The sequence below is a fragment of the Chionomys nivalis genome (assembly GCF_950005125.1).
Source record: "Chionomys nivalis chromosome 23 unlocalized genomic scaffold, mChiNiv1.1 SUPER_23_unloc_1, whole genome shotgun sequence".
NCBI lineage: Eukaryota > Metazoa > Chordata > Mammalia > Rodentia > Cricetidae > Chionomys > Chionomys nivalis.
The window spans coordinates 1,779,622-1,806,273 of record NW_026646869.1 but is presented as its reverse complement, the minus strand read 5'-3'; the positions used below and the strand labels follow the sequence as shown (position 1 = coordinate 1,806,273).

The 26,652-nt window shown below is 51.2% G+C and overlaps 3 protein-coding genes across 10 annotated transcripts in view; 1 reads left to right on the top strand and 2 right to left on the bottom strand.

Moving 5' to 3' along the window:
- Fuz (fuzzy planar cell polarity protein) overlaps positions 1-26,652 on the bottom strand; it is a 265,069-nt gene that overhangs the window by 77,538 nt on the left and 160,879 nt on the right. The gene's annotated exons all lie outside the window — the stretch shown is intronic.
- On the bottom strand, positions 1,276-17,960 carry Nosip (nitric oxide synthase interacting protein). Of its 4 annotated transcripts, XM_057760949.1 has the most exons (9): positions 17,881-17,960; positions 6,129-6,320; positions 5,644-5,749; positions 3,675-3,756; positions 2,381-2,540; positions 2,181-2,299; positions 1,907-2,094; positions 1,721-1,829; positions 1,276-1,399 (listed from the first exon to the last, which is right to left on the bottom strand). In XM_057760949.1, exons 2-9 carry the CDS (start codon positions 6,196-6,198, stop codon positions 1,328-1,330), a joined length of 906 nt encoding a protein of 301 aa, XP_057616932.1. In that variant the 5' UTR covers positions 6,199-6,320; positions 17,881-17,960; the 3' UTR covers positions 1,276-1,327. The 4 variants fall into 4 exon arrangements, with proteins under 4 accessions (XP_057616932.1, XP_057616929.1, XP_057616931.1 ...); XM_057760946.1 differs by lacking the exon at positions 1,276-1,399 and having other exon boundaries at positions 1,427-1,829; positions 17,881-17,955; XM_057760948.1 differs by lacking the exon at positions 1,276-1,399 and having other exon boundaries at positions 1,427-1,829; positions 6,129-6,199; positions 17,881-17,937.
- Positions 17,897-26,303, top strand: Prrg2 (proline rich and Gla domain 2). Of its 5 annotated transcripts, none has more exons than XM_057760978.1 (8): positions 17,897-18,035; positions 18,738-18,802; positions 19,384-19,528; positions 19,904-20,085; positions 20,219-20,258; positions 23,677-23,821; positions 25,279-25,407; positions 25,717-26,303. In XM_057760978.1, the coding sequence occupies exons 3-8, from the start codon at positions 19,444-19,446 to the stop codon at positions 25,733-25,735; spliced, it is 600 nt and encodes a 199-aa protein (XP_057616961.1). In that variant the 5' UTR covers positions 17,897-18,035; positions 18,738-18,802; positions 19,384-19,443; the 3' UTR covers positions 25,736-26,303. The 5 variants fall into 5 exon arrangements, with proteins under 5 accessions (XP_057616961.1, XP_057616964.1, XP_057616962.1 ...); XM_057760979.1 differs by having other exon boundaries at positions 17,983-18,035; positions 18,631-18,802; XM_057760977.1 differs by having other exon boundaries at positions 17,989-18,035; positions 18,626-18,802.

Here is a 26,652-nt window from a genome sequence, read left to right as displayed (position 1 = left end):
TCCCTGTGCAGGCACACACCCTCCCCCAAGCCCCATACACAGAACAAACATTTTTAAAATTAAAAGATAGGAACTCGGGGCTGGAGGGATGGCTCAGTGGTTAAGGGCATTGCCTGATCTTCCAAAGGTCCTGAGTTCAATTCCCAGCAACCACATGGTGGCTCACAACCATCTGTAAAGAGATCTGGTGCCCTCTTCTGGCCGTCAGGCATACAGACAGAATATTGTATACATAATAATAAATAAATATTTAAAAAAAAAAGATAGGAACTTTTTTTTAAATACTGTTTCACTTTCTTTTTAAATATTTATTTATTCATTATGTATACAATATTCTGTCTGTGTTATACCTGCAGGCCAGAAGAGGGCACCAGACCCCATTACAGATGGTTGTGAGCCATCATGTGGTTCCTGGGAATTGAACTCAGTACCTTTGGTAGAGCAGGCAATGCTCTTAACCTCTGAGCCATCGCTCCAGCCCCCGATAGGAACTCTTGAACACTTTCTTAGTGGTGTGCCCTTCCCCGCACAAAAAGAAATGGAAAAAGGAAGCTACGCTCTCCTTGGAGCTGGGGGTGCGGGTCACTTTTGTGTCCCTGTCACTTTTGAAGTAGTTCATGTAGGGCGGGGGTGGCGCACGCCTTTAATCCCAGCACTCGGGAGGCAGAGACAAGCAGATCTCTGTGAGTTTGGAGCCAGCCTGGTCTACAAGAGCTAGTTCCAGGTCAGGCTCCAAGGCTACAGAGAAACCCTGTCTCAAAAAACCAAAACCAAAGAAACAAAACAAAACAAGTTCAGAGGGCTGGGGGGGGGGGGATACAGAGGAAAGCTGGACACACTCAGGAAGTTGGGATTCCTTTTTTTTTTTTTTTTTTTTGGTTTTGGTTTTTCCAAACAGGGTTTCTCTGTGTAATCCCAGGTATCCTAGGATTTGCTCTGTAGACCAGAGCTGGCCTTGAACTCAGAGATCCACCTGCCTCTGCCTCACGAGTGCTGGGATTAAGGGCGTGCGCCACCACCACCCTGCTTTGGGTCTGCAGGGTTGCTTGCAGTTAAGGGCACATGGGGGCAGCTCCATGCCTGGAGGGCTCTTCCGCTAGCTGGCCTGGGAATGTGTTATGCCCTGAGCCAGCCCTTCCTGGGCAGTGCCCTTTGATCCTGACTGAGCCTGGAGGAGATTTGACTGACAGGCTCCTGTCCCTGCTTAGAGTCAGTTTCCAGGAGCTTAGGGCCCAGGACTGGAGTGGCCCTACCCCAAGCCCTCTCTTTCTGTACAGTGAGGCACCAGACATCAATCGGTTCACAGGCAGGTTTATTAGGTCATAGCTCAGGCCTGCATCACCGGCCGGGACATTTCCGCCTGCAGCTTCACTCCTGAGCCTGCAAAGCCTGTCCCGCCCTGGAAAGGAGAAGAACAAGCTGGGGGAGCCTGTTAGGCTTCTATGTGGACCAGGGAAAAATAAGTCTCAGAGCAGGGGATGGAGGGGACCTGGGACACAGGAGGGACTGCGGGGAGAAGTCCCAGGGTGGAGGAAAGCACAGGAAAATGTGGAGGAGCTAAAGAAAAACACAAGGTGCTGTGGGACCCAAGCGTGTGTGAAGAGGGAAGTGGCGGGAGGAGGGTAGGGTGGAGGACGCTGCGGGGGCGCAACAAGTACAAGGCGGGGGCGCACCAAGTACAAGGCGGGGGCAGGGGCTGAGGTGTGCACTGGCAACTCACCCGTTGCAGCACGATTATGTCGCGCTCTGTCAGCGTGTCCCCATTCACGGGGTCCACCATGTCCTTTCGAATCAGTTTCTCCACACACTCCAGAGTGACCACAGCCCCACTGCAGGGAGACAAGGCGAAGGTCGGCCCTAGGGCATCTTGGGATCCCTCCAGACTCTCCTCCCCAACTCTACTTACGAGGGCCGCAGCACTGCACACGGCGTGGCGTTGCTCAAGCTGTCTCGGGTCACTGCACACACGTAGCGCTCACTGCGTGTGATGAGCCCCACGCGGTCCACGGAGTCGTCTAGCTGCGTGAAGCGCACCGGCGTCAGGTCTGACATGCGTAGTGGCTTCCCAGACATTGGGCAGGTCACGGTGCGGGACTGCAGGCAGAGGAAGGGTCAACAGAGAAGGAAGGACAGGGGTCAACATGTAAGGGGCACGAAGGGCTGGGACACTGAGAGCTCACTGGTTTTTCCAGCTTCGTGGCCTTTGCCTCGGGCGTAAGTGAGGGAATCCAGAAGCTGGGCAGCACTTTGTCCTTCTCCTTCCCTGGGGGGCCCGTGCTGGGCCCTGGTTGCTCACCATCTGTGGAGAGAGAAGCTGGGGTACGCACCTCAGGAAGTCATCCCTGAAGACCCCTGGCGAAGGGTAGGTGCTCCCTGTCACCTGTGTTGGGTAAGGTGGCAGCCTTGGGCATGAAGGGGTTGAGGGGCCGGCTCACGATGGCTGCCTCCTTCTCCAGGAAGCCTCGAGCTTGGTCCTCGGCTGCTGCTCGCTGGAGCTGTCTCTGCTCTTCCCTGCGGGCTCCTCGCTGCTTTTCATAGGCCTAGGGGAAGAGGGGCCTGGCTCAGCACCCACAAGCGGGAGGATGGAGCTCTGAGCAGCTCTGGCAGGGGCTGGCAACGATTGATGCTTTTGTGTGATAAGGTGGCCTTGGCATTTCTGAGTCCTTGGCTTCCTACTCAGATAGAGTGGGGCCCAGAGTCTTCCTGTTGGGAGGGCCTGCTCAAGGTGAGACAGGGGCTCATGTAGCCCAGGCTGGCCTGGAACTCAACGGTGACCCTGAACTCCTGATTTTCCACTAATCAAGTCATGTCCCACAACATCTGGTTATTAGGTGCTGGGTGTGGGACCATGGGCTTTGTGCATACTAAGCAAGCACTCTACAAACAGCCACACAGGGTGGCCTCCAAAGTGCTGAGACTGAGAGGCACACAGTAATCGCTCAAGAAAGCATGCGAGCTGGCCAGGGAACCCCTGTCCTGCCACATGGAGCTTGGCTTGGAAGTCTATGACCAGTACAGTGTGCTTTGTCCTGTGTGACCAGAACAGGAAAGGTCTGCTCCTTGCTCAGTCCCCCTGGCACCCAGCAGGGGTCGACAGTGGCTCCAGGATGGGGGGGGCAGGCTGGCTGGCGACCGGGCTGAGGGGAGGACATGGAGTCTGAGCACGCTAGGGCCAGCGGTGGGAAGCAGGAGCGCTGCAAAGGCTCGGCTGGTGAGGGCTGGCTTCCAGCCCTGGCCCGAGCAAAAACAAAACAACCCCTCAGTGTGTCCTGAGCGCCAGAAAGCCAGACCGTGAAGGAAGGACCTGAGTCACCGTGGGCACCTAGAGAGATCTGTGTCTCCCACTTGCTCGGTGGGGCCCTCTGGCGGTCATCGCACAGATGACAGGGCATTGTACATCACACACCCCCGCCACGTGCGTGGAGCTGAGGAGAGCCAAGGAAGCTGCTCCTGAAGAGTGCAGCCCAGCACAAGCACAGCAGAGGGTGTGGGCACACAGGGGTCTCAGGTTCCTAGAGCAGGGTGGGCCCCAGAGATCCTGGCCTAGAGGAGGGCAACACAGATGCTGCCTGGAAACATCTGGAGAGAAGTGGGAGTGGATGGTGCTCCAGGCAGTCCCTAGAGAAAAGGAACTGCCCCGTTGAGTCCCTTCCCTTCTCCTGGGCACCCATCACCTTCATCTGCCGGGCAATCTCTTTCTTCTGGTGTAGGATGTACTCCAGAATTGCCTCCCGTTCATAGAGGTAGCCATCTGGGCTGCAGAGAGGGGATGAGGAAAGCGTGGGCCTGGGCTTCATGACAAGATGGCATCCACTCACTTCTATATCCATTCACGCCCACCCTGGTACCACCATTGAGCATCCTCACCCCAGCATCCATCCATCCATGCCCTCCCTACCCTGGGTACCACCATCGAGCATCCTTACCCCAGCATCCATCCATGCACTCCCTATCCTGGGTACCACCATCAAGCATCCTCACTCCAGCATTCATCCATGCCCTCCCTATCCTGGGTACCACCATCGAGCATCCTCACTCCAGCATCCATCCATCCACGCCCACTCTGGGTACCACCATCGAGCATCCTCACTCCAGCATCCATCCATGCCCTCCCTATCCTCGGTACCACCATCGAGCATCCTCACCCCAGCATCCATCCATGCACTCCCTATCCTGGGTACCACCATCGAGCATCCTCACCCCAGCATCCATCCATGCCCTCCCTATCCTGGGTACCACCATCGAGCATCCTCACCCCAGCATCCATCCATGCACTCCCTATCCTGGGTACCACCATCAAGCATCCTCACTCCAGCATCCATCCATGCCCTCCCTATCCTCGGTACCACCATCGAGCATCCTCACTCCAGCATCCATCCATGCACTCCCTATCCTGGGTACCACCATCGAGCATCCTCACCCCAGCATTCATCCATGCACTCCCTATCCTGGGTACCACCATCGAGCATCCTCACTCCAGCATCCATCCATCCACGCCCACCCTGGGTACCACCATCGAACATCCTCACCCCAGCATCCATCCATGCCCTCCCTATCCTGGGTACCACCATCGAGCATCCTCACCCCAGCATCCATCCATTCACGCCCACCCTGGGTACCACCATCGAGCATCCTCACTCCAGCATCCATCCATGCCCTCCCTATCCTGGGTACCACCATCGAGCATCCTCACTCCAGCATCCATCCATGCCCTCCCTATCCTGGGTACCACCATCGAGTATCCTCACTCCAGCATCCATCCATGCCCTCCCTATCCTCGGTACCACCATCGAGCATCCTCACTCCAGCATCCATCCATGCACTCCCTATCCTGGGTACCACCATCGAGCATCCTCACCCCAGCATTCATCCATGCACTCCCTATCCTGGGTACCACCATCGAGCATCCTCACTCCAGCATCCATCCATCCACGCCCACCCTGGGTACCACCATCGAGCATCCTCACCCCAGCATCCATCCATGCCCTCCCTATCCTGGGTACCACCATCGAGCATCCTCACCCCAGCATCCATCCATTCACGCCCACCCTGGGTACCACCATCGAGCATCCTCACTCCAGCATCCATCCATGCCCTCCCTATCCTGGGTACCACCATCGAGCATCCTCACTCCAGCATCCATCCATGCCCTCCCTATCCTGGGTACCACCATCGAGTATCCTCACCCCAGCATCCATCCATTCACGCCCACCCTGGGTACCACCATCGAGCATCCTCACCCCAGCATCCACCCATTCACACCCACCCTGGGTACCACTACACATCCTTAGGTGACATCTCCCATGGTCTCCCTTCAGTCCATTTCTTTTCATTTTATTGTAGGACACGATGTTTTGCAGCTCAGGTTAGCTTTAAACTGCTATGTAGCTGAGGTTTGCCTTGAACTCCCATCCTCCGTTTGTGCTGCCTGAGTGCATCACCTGGTTTTCCGCGGCACTGAGAACCCAGAGCTTCCTGCAGGCTAGGAAAGCACTCCACCTGCCGAGCCCAGCCCTAACTGTTAGCAATGTACTCTTTCCACTGGTGGTGGAGGAGCAGCTGCCTGTCTCCAGAGATAGCTCTGTGGCTCTGAGAGGGTGAACCCACACACACCAGCTGCCCTGCTGCCCCTCCCCTGCTCACGTGACCACAGGATCATGACAGGGCTGCAGCGAGAGACAGCAGCAGTCAAAGTCCTTCACAGCATCCCGGCTCAGTCGAATGTTCTGGGTCCCATAGCCTGAAGCCGCTGCAGACAGAGAAAGGTGGTAATGGATGCGGACATACCTTTCACCAGATGCCCAAGGAAATGTGGGGGTTAAGTGGAACCTGAGAAAGCCACGGTTATGTCAGCCTTGCTCCCCCATAGTGGGGCAGAGGGGTAAAGAGGGTCATGGCTGGCTCCCCTCTCCTGGGGTGGGGACCACTGTGGCTCTCAGCCTTCCTTTCTGCAAAGGTGGTATCCAGGGATGTGTTAGATGAGCCACATGGCCCTGCTACCTGTGGTCACCATCCTTAGTACACACAGGGCAGTGACAGGGCATTCAAGGGCAGAATAGGACAACAGAGGAGCCAAACAGCCAGGCCCCACAGAGGGAAGCAGAGGTGAGAGAGGTCCCCAACAGTACCTGTGTCCTTCTTCTTCTCGTGGTAGGTATAGACAGCCCCTGCAGTGCAGTTCTTGCCGTGCCGTGTCATCCTGTGGGAGAAAGGGGCAACGGCTGGGCTGGGGTGACCTCAGGATACCCCACAACAACAGCAGCCTGCCCCAGATGCCTCATCAACTCCCCAGGCACAGTCTGAGCCTCAGTAGTACAAGTCTGAAGCAGGGAGGAAGGAAAATCAGGCAGCACAGCTACTAACTTTTGGTTTTGAGACAGAATCTCATCCTGTAGACCAGGCTGGCCTCAGACTCCACCTGCCTCTGCCTCCCGAGGGCTGGGATTAAAGGCGTGCACCACCGGCTGGTGAAACTCTGACTTTTAAACATGTTTTATGTATCTATGCGCCTGCTTGTCTGAATATGCATCACCTGCAAGGAGAGCTTCAGAGACAAGAAGAGGGTGACAGATCCTCTGCAGCTGGAGTTACAGGTAGCTGGGAGCGGCCATGTGGCTGCTGGGACCTAACCCACATCTTCTAGCAGAGCGGCGGTCATTGCTAATCTCTGCCATCTCTCCACCCTGGAGATTTTAGAATAACATCATTCTATTGTTTTTGAAAATGTAGTTGATGTAATCTAAATATAGTGGTTTGATGCTTTCCACTATACATCTGAAAAAAAAAAAACCCACATATATGCAAATTCCTAAACAAGCTGTTTTGGGGGCTGGAGAGAGGATAGAAGCACTGGCTGCTCTATCAGAGGTCCTGAGTTCAATTCCCAGCAACCACATGGTGGCTCACAACCATCTGTAATCTATTTTTTTTTTTTTTTTTTTTTTTGGTTTCTCGAGACAGGGTTTCTCTGTGGTCTTGGAGTCTGTCCTGGAACTAGCTCTTCTAGACCAGGCTGGACTCGAACTCACAGAGATCCGCCTGCCTCTGCCTCCCAAGTGCTGGGATTAAAGGCGTGCGCCACCACCGCCCGGCTCACAACCATCTGTAACGAGATCTGGCGCCCTCTTCTGGCCTACAAGCATGCATGCAGAGCACTGTATACATAGTAAAGTCTTAAATGAATTTTACAGGTCCTCTTTTCTCCATGAACTTATATTTTCACCATGTTTCCCATCTTAACCCAATATCATATCTTTATATTCAAAATTGTTTTGATAATTACTCAATTACTCATACTTCTCTGCAATAAAAAAATAGAGCTGGAGACACTCCAGCCTACAAGTTCTGTAACTGCATCCCCAGGAGATACTCCCCTCTCTCACACACACGCAACAAATTAACCGATTATTTAAAAATGAAGAACCAAGCCAGGCCTGGTACTGTGAAGCAGGCACGTCACCTCAGATGTGGCCCGGCAGAGCACAGGCACAGCACTTCCCTAGCATGCAAGAGGCCCTGGGTTAACCACAGCTCTTCAAGGAAACCAAACACACAAAAACCAAAATAAAAAACAATGAAGACTGAGGCTCTGCAGCGTGCAGCGGGGCTGACACGGGGCAACACCCTCTCCAGACCTGAGCGTGGGGACACATGACAGGTCAGAAGTCACTCTGCTCTCTGTGTGCTCCAGGGAGAGGTGAACCAGGTTCCCTAGATGTGGAGGCCCACCCCTGCAATCCCAGCACTCAGAAGGCTGAGGTGAGGGGGAGTGCGTTGACCCAAGTTCCAGACAGCAAGGGCTGAGAGGGGCCCTGTCTCAGAAACACAAATCGAGGGCCACAAGATGGCTCGGGGTGGAGTGGCTTGCCTTGCAGAGGCAATGAGACAATGACCTGCGTGCAATGCCCATGTCACACAGAAACACGGAAGGGGAGAGCCAGTGCCACAAAGTACCTGACCTCTACATGTGTGCTCTGGCTGCAAGCCCACACACGTGCCATCTGAAAACAAGAAAGAACTAAGTAGGGGCTCTTGTCCTCTTGTCAGTGCCCCCGTCGGCCCAGCAGGCACGTCCTGACTTTATACTGTGCACGGCAGTCCCTCTGAACACCTGTGGGCAGACAATGGTGTCTGCAATGACCAATCAGCCAACAGCACTATACTTGATGTCCACTGTACCAGGGCTCAAAAAGCCCAAACTGGTCTCTGAAGCTATGAGGTTGAGAGTAACCTTGAATTTATCCTCCTGCCTCCACCTCCAGAGTGCTGGATGTGACAGGTAGATGCCGCCATGCCTAGGCCATTTAAATTTGGGGGCCAGAACTAGAGAGATGGTTCAAAGGATAAGAGCACTGGCTGTTCTACCAGAGGCTCAATCCCAGCACTCACACGGCGGCTCACAACCATCCATGACTCAGTTCTAGAGGATCAGATGCCTCTCTGGCTTCCCTGGGCACCAGGCACACCTGTGTTGCTCAAACATACATCCAGGCAAGATTCTTGTAACCAAAAAATAAAATTAATTTTTATAATAAAACAATTTATAATGCTAAGTGGTGGTGGCATACACCTTTAACCCCAGCACTAGGCAGAAGCAGGCGGATCTCTGAGTTCGAGGCGGCCAGCCTGGTCTACAGAATGTGTTCCAGGACAGCCAGGGATACACAGAGAAACCCTGTCTCAAGAAAAACAAAAGCAAAAAGAAATTTACTTATTTTCTCCTTCTCCTTTCATTCTGTAGACCAGGCTGGCCGCTCTAATTCTGAAATTCTGAGCACTGGAGTTCCCTGACATCATAGCAGGATGCAGAAAAACCTCCTGGAGGCAATGGCAGGGGCTGTGGAGAAGTGGGTGTGCTCTGACTCCATAGTCAAATGTCAATCACAAGCAAGAAACCAACCTGGAAACAGGTCTGGGTGACTTTCCACACTCACACAGCCACGACCAGGAACTTGGCCTTGAGGAAGATCATACTGGAGAAACCAGCATCTGAAGGAGGTTCACGGAAGTGGAAAGTTCTAGACCAGTGCTTTTCAACCTTCCTAATGCTGTGACCCTTTTAAATACAGTTCCTCATGTTGTGGTGACCCCAGCCATAAATCATTTTGTTGCTACTTCATAATTAACTTTGCTACTGTTATGAACTGTAACCTAAACATCTGATATGCAGATCTGATATGCGACCCCCGGGTTGAGAACCGATGTTCTAGTGCCGCCTATGGGTGGGTGTGGCTCTTCACAGGGATGAGAGTGGGGTGGCCTGAGGATGTCTCAGGTGGCCTTTCTGGTTCAGTCAGGATGAACGTCCCATGTATAGGCATGAGAATAAACAAGTATTATACACAGTGCAATGTTACAAAGATTCTAGCAGACTGACAGAAAAGTCCAAATCTGCCGTCACATGCCTGTCCTCCCAGCCACCTGGGAGGATGAAGAAGTAGGGTCACAAATTCAAGGTCAACCCCAGCTACAGAATGAGTAGGGAAGGGAGCTTATGATGAGACCCTGACGCAAATGTCAAAGGCGAGCGGAAAGCCAGCTGTGGGGCCCTGCAAGCCCAGCACTGGGGAAGTAAAGGCCGGAGGGCGCCTTGAATCCAGTGTTCAGGGTGACTCCAGGAACCAGGGCAGTCCCCGCCATCTTTTCTGGATGCAGGCAGCGCCCAGATGTCCCGGCCACTTTATCTTTTCTGGCTGCCTTGAAACACTTGCCTTACACAGAACTTGTGAGATGGGTACCCCAATTCTGATGGTTCTCCCCCATATACTGGTATCGGTTTTTGTTTTTTGATACACTTACACAGTCTGAAAACAGATCTTTTTTCTACTTAATTCTTTTTTATAATTGACGTGTGTGCCTATGTGTGAACATAAGCCAGAGGAGGTGATCTCTCACGAAAGCCTGCGGTGCCGGCTACAGGGAGCTGCCGGACTCAGGTGCTGGGAACCGATGAGTCATCTCTCCAGCCCCAGTGCAGATCTTCAGCTGGAGGCCATCCCCGCTCTAGATGTAGTCAATGTGCTCCGGGGCAAGCCAAATTGAGGATGCGAGCATAGGCCATGAGGTGGTTCAAAGAGTAAAAGCACTTTATGAACAAACCTGACGACCTAAATTCTTTCCTGAGATCCCATAGTGGAAGGAGGGAACAGACTCCTAAAACTGTTCTCTGACTGCATTGCATGCAGATACAAAACACACAATGCTCTCCCATAAGCAAGCGTGCATGCATGTACACACTCACATGCACAAAACATAAATAATAAAATGTAATAAAAAATTTACAAACAGGGCTGGAGAGATGGCTTGAGTTCAGCCGGATGGTGGTGGCGCACGCGGGAGGCAGAGGCAGGAGGATCTCTATGAGTTCGAGGCCAACCTGGTCTACAAGAGCTAGTTCCAGGACAGGCTCCAAAGCTATAGAGAAACCCTGTCTCAAACAAACAAACAAAACAACAACAAAAAACAGAGGTCCCGAATTCAATTCCCAGCAACCATATGGAGGCTTACAACCATCTGTAATGGGGTCTGATGCCCTCTTCTGGCAGATACAACACTCACACATAAAATACATAAATAAATTTAAAAAATTATAAATAACTACATGGCCAGCCTAGGCTAAAGAGCGAATCCAAGGACAGCTTAGGTAGTTTGGCACGATGCTACGGACGCAGCCCACGTTAAGAGTATCAGTCCAGCATCTACCCGCCAGCCTCCTCTGATCTAGCACCTCTCACTCACGCCCCCTTCCCAGTCCCCTGGGCTTCTGCTTGTGTTGACCGTATGGGCCAATTCCTGCTTTATTCTTAGGCCCCAGCTGCCTTGACCTTGAAGTATTTGGCACTGGCTGGCGTCTCGGCCACAGGGAGAGGATTCTGCTGCACTGGTGAAACACTCGCTCTTTAGATGAGAGGAGCAGCTAGAAAGGGGGGCAACTTTTCCCAAGATTTTATTTTTCTTTCTGAATGTGCCTGTGTGTATGTTTTGCCACACAAGTGTAGTGCCCAGGGGCTAGAAGATGTCAGATCTCCTGTAGCTGAAGTTACAGCTGCCTGACGTGGGGGAGGGGAGCACTGGGAACCACATCTAGGCCCTCTTACTGCCCAGACACTCTCCAGGCCCAAGGGATATTTCTCTTTCCTTTCTCTTTCCATTCTTTTCTCCTTTCCTTTCTCCTTCCTTCCTTCCTTCCTTCCTTCCTTCCTTCCTTCCTTCCTTCCTTCCTTCCTTCCTTTCATGAGAAAGGCTTTCTCTGTGTAGCACTGGCTGTCCTGGAACTCACTATGTAGATTAGGCTGAACTCAAACTCAGAGAGATCACCTGCCTCTACCTCCCAAGTGCTGGGATTAAAAGCATGAGCTACCACCACCCAGCTAAAAACTTATTTTAATGTTGAAAATTGAACCTTTATTTTTATTTTATGCGTATGAGTTTTTTGCCTGCACATGTGTCTATCCCCGCTCGTGTGTGTCTCATGTCTTCAGAAGTCAAAAGAGGGTGTCTGATCCCCTGGGACTGGAGTTACAGACAATTCCAAGCTGCCGTGTGGGTGCTGGGAATCAAACCTGGGTTTTCTGCAAGAGAAACAGAAACCCTTAAAGCTGAAACATCTCTTCAGCCCGCAGAGGTGTAAAAACTAGAAACAAGCCGGGCGGTGGTGGCGCACGCCTTTAATCCCAGCACTCGGGAGGCAGAGGCAGGCGGATCTCTGTGAGTTCGAGGCCAGCCTGGTCTACAGAGGGAGTTCCAGGACAGGCTCCAAAGCTACAGAGAAACCCTGTCTCGAAAAACCAAAAAAAAAAAAAACTAGAAACAAAACAAACAGCTGGGTGACAGCAGTGGTGGTGCTCATCTTTAATCCCAGCACTCGGGAGGCAGTGGTGGGCGGATCTCTTGAGGCTAAGGCCAGCCTGGTCTATAGAGAGAGTTTCAGGACAGCCAGGGCCACACAGAGAAACCCTGTCTCAAAAAAAACCAATCAAACAAAACACCAAAGGGAAAACAAAACAAGTAAAAAAGCCTGGCCAGGTGCTGAGACAGCTCAGGGGTAAAGGTGCGCCTGACGGCCTGAGGTCAGCCCCTGGCTCCAGGTGGTAGAGTAACCTTTGTGTACACTGTGAAGATGTGTCTTTGTCACAGCACCTTCTGATTGGTTTAATAAAGAATCTAATGGCCAAGAGCTAGGCAGGAAGAGGTTAGGCTGGACTTGTGGGCAAAGAGAAAGGAAGAGGAGATGAATCAAGGTATGAGAGGGGATGCCAGGGATATGGAGAGGACACAGGAGGTGCAAGAAGGAATAGAGGGCTAGGTGGGGGCAGCGCACGCCTTTAATCCCAGCACTTAAGAGACAGAGGCAGGCGGAAGAGAGGTAAAAAGCCACAAGGCAAAGGCCAAATGTAGACGACCACAAACACTGGTTAATCTCGGTCAGAAGAACCAGCGGGACAAGGCGGAGCTGCAGGCCAAGCTTTTATATAAGCCTCCACTTGTGAGCTGGCGGTCCACAGAGAAACCTGTCTACAGAATCTGTGCAAGCTGTCCTCTGACCTCCAAGAGTTTAGTGGCATAAATGTCTGTGCACACACACAACATACAGCCACACACACACACACAAACGACGGCACAATGAGTAAAAGACACTCGCTGTGCAAGTCGACGGCCTCAGTTCCAACCCCAGAACCCACATGAGCATGGGGAGAGACACAAAGATGGCCTCTGAGCTTGTGTGCCGTGACACAATGGCCCCAGCATTACACAAAATGTGTACATGAACACAAACACCATAAACACACACACAAGTGCGCACACACCATGAACACGCGCACACACACACACCATCAGCGCACATACACACCATGAATGTGCACATACCATGAACGCACACACACACACAATCAACACACACACACCTGGCCGTCAAGTCCCAGAGATCTCCCTGTGCCCATGTCAACCCTGCAGTGCTGATGTCACAGCCACACTCTCCTGTCTGTCTTCTAAGTGTCTCTCTGCTGGGGCTTAGGAGGGAAGCAGAGGACCTTGTAAGATGTAGGTTTAGAGACAGCTAATACAGCTAACACACTTTCAGAAGGTCATATCCCATCTCTGATATTACAGGATTTGCCCTTCTTATTTTATTCCCTTAGGTATGTTTAATTTCTGGGGCCACATGAGGTTTGGAGGCTCAGATGGCCAAGGGAACGAACACACATGCATTTGTCTGACGTGTGTGTGTGTGTGTGTGTGTGTGTATGGTGGAATTGGAGCCAATGCAGTCTCTGAGTGAGCCATGTATTCTGCCCCTAGCCATGTTCCCCACCCCTCACTGCAGGATTCTAGGCATCTGAGCCATGTCTCAATTTGAGAACTTTTATGTGTTTTTTTGTTTTGTTTTGTTTTTTTAATATTAAGATGGGGTGTCACCTATAACCTCATCTGCCTTCCCCTCCAGGTCCTTCTAGAATTTCTCATGCTTTCCTCACTTTCTAAGTGAGAAGACAGAGACCCAGCGCCAGAAACTTATGGTAATGTGTCTCACACTGTAGCTCAGGCTGGCCCTGAACTCAGCTTCCTAAGGGCTGGGGTGACAGGTGTATGTTACTTTCTCATGGGGACTGCAAGTCCAAGCATGGTTACTATGGTGTTGGTGATGACTCCATTCCTGCTTTGCAGATGGCTGGTCTCTGAGGCACCGTCTCATTAACCCAGGCTGGCCCCAAACTTGCTATGTGAATGAAAACAAAAAAAAGGAAAGAACATGACTGCTCTTAGGTATGGAGGAGAGAATTTGTTATAGAGGTGCAGGAGAGCACAGCCCAGAGAGTTTGTTACAGATGTGCAGGAGAGCACAGCCCAGAGAGTTTGTTACAGATGTGCAGGAGAGCACAGCCAGAGAGTTTGTTACAGATGTGCAGGAGAGCACAGCCAGAGAGTTTGTTACAGATGTGCAGGGGAGCACAGCCCAGAGAGTTTGTTATAGATGTGCAGTAGAGCACAGCCCAGAGAGTTTGTTACAGATGTGCAGGGAGCACAGCCCAGAGAGTTTGTTATAGATGTGCAGGAGAACACAGCCCAGAGGCAAGGGACATCTGGGAGGGTTCAGAGTGGACATAATCAGACTGGGCTGTGTCATATGGGAGACGGGAACCAGTTGCTCCCATATGACAATTCCCAGCACCTACATGGCCAGCTTACTCTACAGAGTGAGTTCTAGAACAGCCAGAGCTATACAGAGAAATCCTGTCTTTTTTTTTTTTTAATATTTATTTATTTATTTATTTATTTATTATGTATACAATATTCTGTCTGCATGTATGTCTGCAGGCCAGAAGAGGGCACCAGACTTCATTACAGATGGTTGTGAGCCACCATGTGGTTGCCGGGAATTGAACTCAGGACCTTTGGAAGAGCAGGCAATGCTCTTAACCACTGAGCCATGTCTCCAGCCCGAAATCCTGTCTTGAAATACTAAAAAAAACAAAACCAAAAACCAACCTACCAACCACATAAACAAACAAACAAAACAAAAGCTGGGGCTGAAGAGATAACTCAGGGATTAAAAGTACTTGCTGCTCTTGCAAAGGACCAGAGTTCGATTCCCAGCACCCATGACTGACGGCTCACAACCACCTGTAACTCCAGAATATAATGCTTTCTTCTGGCCTCTGTGAGCATCGACATACACTCAGAGATTTCATCCCCAGCACCACGCAAACACAAAATTAAAATAAAAACCATAACAACGAACCAGTTCACGCTCTACTATTATAACCATGTGTAACCAACAGGTAAGTGAGCATAGAGGGCTGGAGAGAGGGCTGAGAGGTGGTTAAGAGCACTGGCTGCTTTTCTAGAGGAGTGGGGTTCAATTCCCAGCACCTACATGGCAGCTCACAACTGTCTGTAACTCCAGGGGACCTGGTGCCCTCACACAGATATACATGCAGGCAAAAATAAATAAATCGTTAAAGTGAGAATGAAGAAGAACTGAGAGGCACACATATCAATGTGAGGAGGTTCTACCGGAGGACGCCACAAGCCGTGACCCACAGACCTTACTCCCAGGGAATGTCAGAACACATCCACACAAACCTTGTACACACATGTGCACAGTCGCACACGCATGTGCACAGTAGCACACACATATGCACAGTAGCACCAGCTGCAACAGCCAAAAAGTTGAAACAATTCTAACGGTCCATCAACTGAAGAAGTGAAATGTGCCGTATCTCACATAACAGAATACTGTGCATCCACAGTCAGTCAGGATGTAACAGAATACTGTGCATCCATAGACAGGCATCAGGATATAGTATGGAGGGCCTAGAAATAACATGCCGAGGGAGGAAAGCCAGCCACAGAGCCCACACCTGTATGACTGCAGTTAGGAGACATGCAGATCAGGCAAATTCATAGGCATTTAGAGGCCGCCAAGGGCTGGGGGTAGGAAAGACAGAGGTGACAAAGAATGTAGGACAGGATTTCTTTGGGGATGTTAAACATGTCCTAAAGTTGACTTGAGACAGCTCAACTTGGCCTCTGATACTATATGCAGCCTGAGAATGACCTTGAACTTCTCATTTTGCTGCCTAGGCCATGGAGTGATTACATCTGCATAGCAGCTTACTGTCTGGCGCTCTTGGAGGCCAGAAGGGGGTATTAGATCCCCTGGAACTGGAGGGATTACAGGTTTGTGCTACCACACCCAGAGAACATGCTCTAAAATTGTTAGTGGTGATGCCCATACAACTCTGTGAATACACTCCGAATTGTTTGCTTTAAGTGGGCAAAGTATATATTATGTGAAATTATATCTCAATAAAGCTCACTGAAAAATAAGAACAACATGAGCTAGGAGTGGTGACTGAATGCTTATAATTTCAGTACAGGCCCACCTGTCTCAAAAGAAAGACAAAACAAACAAAAAAGCAAATTAAGAGGCAGACAAGATTGGGCAGAGGCCAAGAGCACTGGCTGTTCTTCCAGAGGACCTGGGTTTGAGTCTAACATACACACGGCAGCTTGTGATTCATTCTAGTTCCGGGTGAGCTGATGGCCCTTTTCTGGCCTCTATAGGCACCGTATTCGAGTGGTGCACAATCATACAGGCAGGCAAAACAGTCATTCAAGCCGGGCGGTGGTGGCGCACACCTTTAATCCCAGCACTTGAGAGGCAGAGGCAGGCGGATCTCTGTGAATTCAAGGCCAGCCTGGTCTACAGATTGAGTTCCAGGACAGCTAGGGCTACACAGAGAGCAAACCCTGTCTGGCAAAACAAAAACAAAAAATCAAAAACCTCACTCATTCACATAAAATAAGAAAATCCTTTTTCTTTTTGGGACAGGGTCTCACTATGTAGCTGTTGCTGGCCTGGAGCAGCATATGTGAGCCAGGCTGGCCTCACTCCCTGAGAGATCCACCTACTTCTGCCTCCCTAGTGCTGGGGTTAAAGATGTGTCCACTAAAAAGTTTCTGCACCTCCAACAAACCTCTCTAACAACACAATCACCTGAATCACACCAAATCAAACCGAATTAGAAAAAGCCCAGGTTTACTGGATACCAATGCTCCCGGACGGCTTTTCAGGACCCCAGAGAAGAGTTAGGGAAGGAAGACCAGAAAACTACGTGTTTGTTCTCTGGGTTGCAGTTTAAAATTCCCTGTGGGGGCCGGGCGGTGGTGGCGCACGCCTTTAATCCCAGCGCTTGGGAGGCAGAGGCAGGCGGATCTCTGTGAGTTCGAGACCAGCCTGGTCTACAGAGCTAGTTCCAGGACAGGCTCCAAAACCACAGAGAAACCCTGCCTCGAAAAACCAAAAAAAAAAAAATAATAATAATAAAATAAAAAAATAAAAAAATAAATAAATAAAATAAAATTCCCTGTGGGAGGGGTCTTGTGCATCTCTGGGGAGGGGTCAACCTTTGGCAGGTTTTCTCAGGGGTGGAGTCTGGACTAAGGCAACTCCCAGGGGAGGGGGCTTGGAATGGAACTTCGACCCGAATATTCCAGACTCTTAGGCTGTATAGATGCCAGGGGCTGGGATGAAGCTTCCACTCAAACACCCTAGGCTCTCTGGATATAGGGGCGCCATGCCCATTACAAATAAATCTTAATCTCCATACAGAGATAGTGAAAATTGATGCCATCCTGCACTGCATGCAACCCTCTTTCAAAAAACAAAAAATAATCACTGGTGGCCCACGCCTTTAATTCGAGCACTTGGGAGGCAGAGTCAGGCAGATCTCTGTGAGTTCGAGGCCAGCCTGGTCTACAAAGTGAGGTCCATGGTAGCCAGGGTTGTTACACAAGGTTATCTCGAAAAACAATAATAAAAATTAAAAATAAACAAATGGGAAAAAGTGGCTGGGTGTGGTGAACACCTTTAATCCGAACACTTGGGGCTGCAGAGGCAGGTGGATCTCTGTGAATTTGAGGCCAGCCTGAACTACATAGTGAGTTCTGGGACAGCGAAGGCTACGTGAGACTCTGTCTCAAGTAAAATAATTCACTTCCTTCAAGGATCCTTTAGGGCCTTATCCACTACTGCTCATCGCCCTCCTCACCACTGTCTGGAAAACTGAAGCGGATTAAGGGATCCTGCCTCAACTCTTCACTATTCCAGGGAATCCCACGTTCATTCCTGCACTGGTACGGATCCTTTTCCACTACGGAACTACATTTTCTAAGAGTGGTCAGGATGAGGACGACATATTGCAAGGCATGCTGGGAGATGTAGTTCAGCTTCCAACTCAAGAAGTCAGAGCGCTCTGTTAATGATTAACAGGAAGTCGGAGTGCGAAACCTTATCCTGTGTCCCTCGGAACTTCAAATATCCCACCCACAAGAAGGGACTCTTAGCGACGCGACCCCACACCTCCTGCAGCTCACCTCACAAACGGTTAGCCGATCCGTCGTGGCTTCAACTGTGTCCCGAACCGGAAAAGAGTACTGTTTTTTTTCCACTACACTCCTCCCACTTCCGCTCGGCAGCAGACACCGGAAATAATACTGCCCCTAGTAGTGGAGGCGCTTCTCGTGGTTTGGTAAGTCCTTTCTTCTTCTCTTCCCCCCACCGAAACCTGAGTGACAACTCGAAGGTTCCGGTGAGCGAAAGTGGCTTGACTATCGGAGACCACTTAACCTGTATTAGGCAGAGTGGTGTAGTTGCTTTGATTCAAGTCTGAGTTTAAGGACTAACTCCTTTGCCCACATATTCTGATACCCACTTTCCCAAATATATACCTATTTTTCCCATTACATCTTAAGAGACGATTTTGCCTAAATTATAGAATAAGAAATAATCAAAAGATCACGAGGCCAAGCTGTCCACGTCAGTCACCCTCAGCAAACAGATATGATGTGGTACCGCCCAGTTATTCCTGGAATCAAAGCATTCCGTTCCCACCAGTTTGTAGATCTCTAGAGACTCAAGATTTATTTTCCTGGCTCTGCCAAGCAAACTGTCTGTAGGGAGAGAGCCGGGCTGGGAAAGGAGAGAGGAGGAGACTCTAATAAGGTTCCTTAGATCCCTTCGTAATGTGCAAAGTCTTGCTTCTATGTGGGGCTGTGTCCCCGGAGCCCTTGGTCCTAAGGTTCCTTTAAGTACTTAGTCTCTTACCTGAGTCCCTCCCAGAGCAGGTAACCAGTAGCCCCGCCCCCTGCCAGAAGCCGGGATTGGGCCTTGTTACAGAAGAGGAGCACCCCTTCTTCCTCTCCCCTCCTTCCTCCCCTCCCCTTTTTCACAGCTGGCTACTGCTGACCCAGGGGGTCTTCATTACAGAAGAGAGGCAGGGCTCCCAGGTCTGGGCAGGTAAGTGGATACTGCTCTCAGAGAAACTTGGGGTGTGGAGGGGCGCTCTGGTGTCCTGACTTCCCACACCATTGGGATCCAGAGACTTGGGATCCTAAATCCTAGGCCCTGGAGTTCAGGGTCGCGTTCCCTCAAGACCTCAGACCTAGAAATTTAGGACCTCATTTGTCCTATAATCTTTGATCTCTGAGGGTGAATGAGGCAACGGCTGAGGGAGGTTGACTTGGAATGGAACCTGCCGGGTTGGAAGGGACCAGGGCTGTGGATGAACCTGTTGAAATGCTTACTGTGTCACATGGTACTGTGGACACGACAGAGGGACAGACGGGAACACACGGACTTTGTGCTCATCATGGGGCAGGCACTGCCATCTCTGAGGTCCTCCCTCCTCTCACACTCGAATACCTGGTGCAGTAGGCAAGTCGCTTTACCACCTGGTGACAGTTTTCTCGTCTATAGAATGGCAGGAGATTGTTCAAATTGGATTGTTTTGAGAATTAAAATGAGTTGATACAGACCAACAGTGTCTGGCATAGGTTACAGGTTGAGTGCTTGCTTTTTCTTTCATTCACTGACTGTAGAGTCCAGGCAGGGAGTCCTTGCTTCGTAACTCTGCTGAGGCATTTGGGAATCCACACAATATGAGGGGCCATCCTTCCCTGCTCTTAGTCTATATGGGATTGACCACCTGCCTGGACACCTTACCTTATGAAGAGCAAAACCAAGGTGAGTGTTTGAGGAAGAGCCTTACAGAGGTTTAATTTCTTCCTTCTCCTACCCAGGATACTTCCTGGCTTCCCAGACCCTGGCCCTTCTCCCTCAGATCCAGGAATCCAGACCCCAGCTCTCCCTCAGACCCAAAAGTCTAGGTCCCAGCCTCTTCCCTCCGACCCACAAGTCCAGCTCGGCCTTCCTCCTTCAGAAACAGATTTCTAGACTCTAATTTTTCACCCTCATACCCAACTATCCAGACCCCGGCCCTCCTTGCTCAGATCCAGGGGTTTCCAAGCCTGGCCCTCACCCCTCAGAACCCCATAACTCTCTTTATCTTCCTTGTCCTCAATCCTAAGGACTCTCTGCTTTTGACCCTAATGTCCTTAGTTCTTGACATCTTCCTGAATCCTCCGGAGGCCCAGAGTTTCCTAGTTGGCCGCAGGCGGGTTCCTCGGGCTAACCACTGGGACCTGGAGTTGCTGACCCCTGGAAACCTGGAGCGGGAGTGTCACGAGGAGAGGTGCTCCTGGGAGGAGGCCCGGGAATACTTTGAGGATAACACACTGACGGTGAGAGCCTCAGAGGACCCTCTCTGCCTTCACCTCCCTCTTTACCTCCCTGGGGTTTCAAATACCAGCATGGACTGGCTGTGGGGACTGCTCCATGTCTAGCTGCTGCTTTCCCCTTCTCGTCCCCTTCTAGGAACGCTACTGGGAACGTTACACCTACAATGGCAAGGGAGGTGAGTGGTCCTCGGTCCTCTTGCTCCATGATGGGGAAGCGGCCCTTAGCCCTAGAGTTCAATCCAAAGTCTCCCCACACACAAACAAGGACCACCTTCCCTCAAATCCCATGTTGTCCAGAGATGACTGACAAGGTGTTCCCTCCCTTTTCATTATGGCCCTTGTCTGAAAACCCAGCACAACTGCATGCAGATTCCTAGGAGGGCCCAACCCCTGGAGGGGCATGTGGGTGGGTTATTGTCATGGGCCTATCAGAAGGACAAGCTCTGGTAGGACAACCTGGGTCCTCCTTTAGATTCCAGAGCCCCAGTCCCTTACCAGCATCTTGGTTGCTAGTGGGGCTGTGCCCTAGCAACAGAGCTCAGGCAAGAAGCCTGGCCATTCTCACCTGTCCAGTTTGCCTACCCCAGCCCCTCCTCTGAGTTCTGAAGTCCTCATCCTGGCTTGAGCCTTGTTGCTAAGGGGGGCTGCTCCTTAGCAACAGGCCCTGGCCAGGCCAGACAGAGGAAGTCAGAAGCACTACCTGGCTGGCTTCCCCTCCCCCACAGCCCCATGCCAGCCACAGTCTGCCTGGTTGCTAAGAAGGCCTTCTCCCTAGCAACTGTACCTAGCTGGAAGACCAGAGCCTCCTGCCCAGCTGAAGGACCCCCTCTGGGCACCAGCTGCCCCACCCCCTCATGGCCTGGTTGCTAGGGGTAGATGCACCTTAGCAACAGGCCCTGGGTCTGTAGTGTAGTCCTCACAGTGGAACCGGTTGCTAGGGGAGATAGTTCCTTGTCTGCAATCCTAGCAAGGCCTAGAGGCTCCTTGGATCACCTGAAATCTGCCCATCTTTAAAAGTCCTATCTTCTCACTGCAAGCTAAAAGCAAGGTTGGAGGTGGAGATAGGAGGTAGCCAGATTTGATGGCCCCGGCCTTGGCCTCGCAATCCAAGCTACTTTACAAAGGCCAAAGCGGAAAGACTGTGAGTACACGGCCAGCCTGTGCTACATATCAAGTTTGAGGCCAGCTTGAGACTCCATGTCTCAATAAAACAAAACCAAGGGCTGGAGAGATGGATTAGTTGGTAAAGTGCTGGCCATGCAACCCCAAGGACCCTGGTTTGATCCCCTGACTCTCCAGGGAAAAGGTGGGTTGTAATCCCACTGTGGGAGAGGAGAGACAGGAGGGTCCGTGGGGCTCCCTGGGTAACCAGCTTGCCCAAGTCACTGAGCCCCCTCCTAATGAGAGAACATGTCTCTAAAAACAAGGCACCCCAGTGAGACTGCTCAGCAGGTGACTGTGCTTGTCACCTGGGTACCACATGGTAGAGTAAGAGAAGTAACTTCAGGAAGGTGTCCACACACACACACACTCACACACACACCTATTTAACCAGCAGTAAGGGCTAGAAAGATGCGCTTGCTGTTGTTACAGAATACTCCAGCTTGGTTCCAGGACCCCAGTTGAGTGCTGCTCACAACTGGTGACGACTCCAGCAGCTCCAGAAGGTCCAGTGCCTTTCTTTGACCTCTGAGCATCCACACACATGTGCAGCACCTCCCCTACACATACACACAAATACAAATAAAATAATAGAATGGATTATTTAGGAAATCAACAGGCGACTAGAGAGATGTCTCAGGGATTAAGAATACTTGCTAGAGAGGGCCTAGGTTCAGTTTCTAGCACCTACATAGTGGTCAAATCACCACTTCCAGTTCCAGGGGATTCAACACCCTCTTCTTTTTGTTTTTTAGTTTGTTTGTTTGTTTTTTTTGTTTTTTGTTTTTTGAGACAGGGTTTCTCAATAGCTATGGAGCCAGTCCTGAAACTTGTTCTGTAGATCAGGCTGGCCTTGAACTCACAGAGATCGCCTGCCTCTGCCTTCTGAGTGCTAGGATTAAAGGTGTGCGCCACCCCCCATCCCCCCACCCCTGGCAAAAATAAATTTTTTTTTTTTGATTTTTCGAGACAGGGTTTCTTTGTACGTAGCTTTTTGGTGTCCTGGAACTAGCTCTTGTAGACCAGGCTGGCCTCAAACTCACAGAGATCCGCCTGCCTCTGCCTTCCAAGTGCTGGGATTAAAGGCGTGAGCCACCACCGCCCAGCTAAAAGCAATTTTTTTTTATTTTTATTTTATTTTATTTTATTTTTTTTCTTTTTTTTTTGGTTTTTCGAGACAGGGTTTCTCTGTGGTTTTGGAGCCTGTCCTGGAACTAGCTCTTGTAGACCAGGCTGGTCTCAAACTCACAGAGATCCGCCTGCCTCTGCCTCCCGAGTGCTGGGATTAAAGGCGTGAGCCACCACCGCCCGGCAAAAGCAAATTTTTTTAAAAAAGCTAGAAGTTCACTGGAACAGCAGTGACACACACCTTTAATCTCAGCACTCCAGAGGCAGAGGCAGATCGATCTCTGTGAGTTCAAGGCCTGCCTGGTCTACAGAGTGAATTCTAGGCTAGCCAGGGCTATACAGAGAAACCCTGTCTTGAAAAACCAAAAATAACAACAACAAAACAAAATCGTAGTTTCAGTCTCCAGCATGACAAAAAGCATATAAACATATTTAAAAATAAAAAGAGCCAAAAGCAAACCACGTCAGACTGAGGGCAAGGATGTTAAAGTCTCCTTTTGCATCCTTAGTTTGTTGAAAGGGTTCGACACCTTCGTATTTCAAAGTGTCCGCCTGCTTATCCGTTGTTATCCCTGTACATGCTGAAGCCATCCTGTGGAACGGCCCCCTCTTCTTGTGCCGTGCTGACACAGCTCAGCTGAAGTAGAAGATCCACCATTAGAGTGTTTGCAGTGAACTGTCCTCCCTCCCTCCCTCCCCTCTCCAGTGGTAGGGATGAACCCGGGGCCTGAAGTGCACTGTCAGCTGCTCTACCACTGAGCTGCAGCCCATATCCAAACCCCTTTTCATTTGTGGTTTTTTTTTTTTTTTTGGTTTTTTTGATACAGGGTTTCTCTGTGGTTTTAGAGCCTGTCCTGGAACTAGCTCTTGTAGACCAGGCTGGTCTCGAACTCACAGAGATCCGCCTGCCTCTGCCTCTCAAGTGCTGGGATTAAAGGCCTGCGTCACCACCGCCTGGCCTCATTTGTGGTTTTGTGACAGGGTCTAGCTAACTTACCCAGGCTGACCTTGAATTCACGGTCAGACTTCAGCTTCAGCCTCCCAAACAGCTGAGATGACAGGCCGGAGCCATGGCTCCCTACTCAGATCTCAGTGAGTTTTCATGATAGACTGGTAGGGCTCATGTTCCCATTCCGCAAAGCAAGAAACAGATGCTCTGAGAAAGCCATAGTGTTTGTTGCCTGAGGCCAGAGTAGCAGGAAGGGAACTCAGCTGCCTTGCTTCCTAGCCTATGCCCTTAGGGAAAGGAACTGAGAAGCTGGAGGAGGTAGCAGTCCCTGGAACAGTGGTACCCTCTACCCACAGGGCGTGGACGAGTAGATGTTGCAGGCTTGGCGGTGGGACTGACCTCTGGGATCCTGCTCATCGTCTTGGCTGGCTTGGGAGCCTTTTGGTATCTGCATTACCGACGGCAGCGCCGACTCAGAGTGCAGGAGTCCAGTCAGCAAGAGTAAGGGGTCTTCCAGGAGGGTGGGGATGATGGAGAGCAAAGTGGAAGTGAGAAGGCTTGATCGGAGAGGGGCAAGACCAGTCTGGAGCCACGGGCCTGTGGAGAGTAAGTCGATGTGAAGTTGAGACCTAACAGTCTTCCGAGTACCAGGCTTCAGTGAGGTCAACACTGGGCGGAATGCAAGTGGGGGCTGTTGTCCATCGCTGTCTGTGGCACTGCCTTTCCCGTGGGTGCAGGTCACACCAGCAGGGGCTCACAGGGTGTCTGATAGCTGTAGCTAGGTATCACAGCGCTTCCTTCCTGTCATTTCAGAAAGATCTAAAAATGTTCAAGGCCTTTCCACTCTGATGTGTGTTCAAAGCTAACCTGGGGAACTTAAGGAGAACCTTTATCAAAATAAACTGTAAAGAGAAGTGAAAGTGTAGGGTCAGCAGTGGAAGGCCTGTGGAAAGGCTGCCCACGCAGGGACATAGGATGGCCTGGGTTCTGGGCCCCCCCCCAGACCTGACAACCTGAAGTTCTAGTCCAAGGACCCTCCCCCAAGTTCTCCTCTGACCATCATTTGTGTGTTAGCATGAGTGCACACCCATCGAATACATAACTGTACTTTAATTATAGAAATTTAGGGCTCAGAGGTTAAGAGCACTGGCTGCTCTTCCAGAGTTCCTATGTTCAATTCCCAGCAACCACACGGTGGGGTGGCTCACAACCATCTGTAATGAGATCTGGTGCCCTCTTCTGGTCCGCAGGCATACATGCAGACAGAACACTATGCGTAATAAATAAGTCAATAAATCTTTTAAAAAATCGATTAAAATGTAAAAGAATGGATTTGGAAGCTGGGCAGGGTGGCTCACACATGCAATTCCAATGCTTGGGAGGCTAGGCAGGATTGTTGGAAATTTTGAAGCCAGCTTGGGTGACCTTAGCTAAAAGAGTGGATTTGGGAAATTTTGGAACTAAATGTTTCAGAATTGTGCTTCTGTCTGTGTGTCTCTGCTGAACTTTGTCTTGTCTGTCCACCTGATGTTCTGTTTTTTTTTTTTTTTTTTTTTTTTTTTTGGTTTTTCGAGACAGGGTTTCTCTGTGGCTTTGGAGCCTGTCCTGGAACTAGCTCTTGTAGACCAGGCTGGTCTCGAACTCACAGAGATCCGCCTGTCTCTGCCTCCCGAGTGCTGGGATTAAAGGCGTGCGCCACCACCGGCCGGCTTCTTTTCTTCTAAAGATTTATTTTATGTGTATGGGTGTTTTGCATGCATGTATGTATATGTACCACACGTATGCCTCGTGCAATCAGAGGTCATAAGAGGACGTCGTATCCTCTAGGACTGGAGTTACAGATCGTTATGAGCCGCCATGTGTGTGCTGCGAATGGAACCTGGGTCCTCAGCAAGAGCAGCCAGTGCTCTTAAACTCCATGGTAGCTTTTATACTAACCACTCTCTTTCTGTCCGCAGGACCGGGCTCATCAGTCCCCTGACTCCCCCGACGCCCTTGATTCCACCCTTACCTCCAGGCCTTCCCACTTACGAGCAGGCGTTAGCAGCCTCGGGTGTGCACGACGCCCCTCCGCCCCCTTACTCCAGGTACGGGGTGGGGCTTCTCCAAGGGGTATAGTGCGGAGAAAAGCCACGCGTGTGAGGGGTGTGTCCCAAGGGCAGGGTTTGGTGCTTTGGGAATCTACAAGGGGCGGGGCTTGCAGGGCAGGGCGGGCCCTACGCAATTGTCTGTAGGGGCGTGGACCAGCCTTGGAAGAGTGCAGCTTTTCAGGAAGGTGGGGCTTGTGCCTACAGGATCCAGGATTGGCTGAGGCACCAAGGGCGGGTCGGTGTGGTCTTGGTGGAGGGGGCTTGTTTGACTCCGCACTGTACACTCCCCACCCCCACCCCGGGTAGCCTCCGAAGGCCTCACTGAAGACCTGCTCCGGAACGCGGGCTCCCGAACTGTGCCCCTGATTCACAGCGGATTCCGGAAGTCGCTGGGCCTCTTCGACTCCTCATCAGTGTGTGCGTGGGGGAGTCAGGGTCGTCGGACCCGAGGTCTACATGACACACGTGTTTCCGCCACGCACGGATACATGTCCCTGACCATCCTGTTGCGGAGTCCGTGCCCCTACCTCTCGCCCCCCCTTTCCTGATCAGCGGCCCTGCCTCGGAGTGGGCAGGCTCCTTTAGAAACTTGGACATGACTCGACTGTCGCCCCACTGGTGTCGTGGGGAGCGTACACGCAGAGAACCAGGCCAATGCACACCCCCGTCTTCGTGTGTTTCTCCACTCGGGCACCTGGGCGGTTCGTAATCCAGCATAAAGGTGGAGGGCGCGTTTGCTATGTGCTGTAAAAGGGGTGTTAGGATTGTATTGCACTCGGGGAAATGAAGTTGAGCTGAGCGTCTACCTAAAAACCCTTTGAAAAGGAAGAGACTTAAAAGAAAGAAACCCCCCCAACTCAAAATTGAAACAATTCGAGAAAAATAAAAATGCAAACGAACTGAACCCCGTTCCTGGGCGCATTTGCGCGCGGTGGAGCTGGATTTCTGTACGGGCGCTGTGCCCTACACCCCCAGGCTCCGCTAGTGCTCGCTCTCTCTCGCTCCTTGCTCTCGCTCTCTCTCTCTCCCTTTCTCCCTCCCACCCCCCCAGGCTCCGCTAGTGCTTCTCTCTCTCTCTCTCTCTCTCTCTCTCTCTCTCTCTCTCTCTCTCTCTCTCTCTCTCTCTCTCTCTCTCTCTCTCTCTCTCTCTCTCTCTCTCTCTCTTTTTGCATTTGCACGGGATTGTGGGAGGAAGCGGAGCGCAGCCAGACACCCCGCCGCCCGCCCCCCTTCCCCTCCCCC

Bases quoted from the DNA above. Each gene is read 5' to 3' on its own strand.
- Nosip (XM_057760946.1), bottom strand. From the start codon at position 6,198: ATGACACGGCACGGCAAGAACTGCACTGCAGGGGCTGTCTATACCTAC. The intron at 3,757-5,643 runs GTGAGCAGGGGA...CCCTCTCTGCAG, and splicing joins TGTCATGATCCTGTGGTCAC to CCCAGATGGCTACCTCTATG. The intron at 1,830-1,906 runs GTAAGTAGAGTT...GTCTCCCTGCAG, and splicing joins TGTGCAGTGCTGCGGCCCTC to TGGGGCTGTGGTCACTCTGG.
- Prrg2 (XM_057760978.1), top strand. From the start codon at position 19,444: ATGAGGGGCCATCCTTCCCTGCTCTTAGTCTATATGGGATTGACCACC. The intron at 19,529-19,903 runs GTGAGTGTTTGA...TAATGTCCTTAG, and splicing joins TTATGAAGAGCAAAACCAAG to TTCTTGACATCTTCCTGAAT. The intron at 20,086-20,218 runs GTGAGAGCCTCA...GTCCCCTTCTAG, and splicing joins TTGAGGATAACACACTGACG to GAACGCTACTGGGAACGTTA.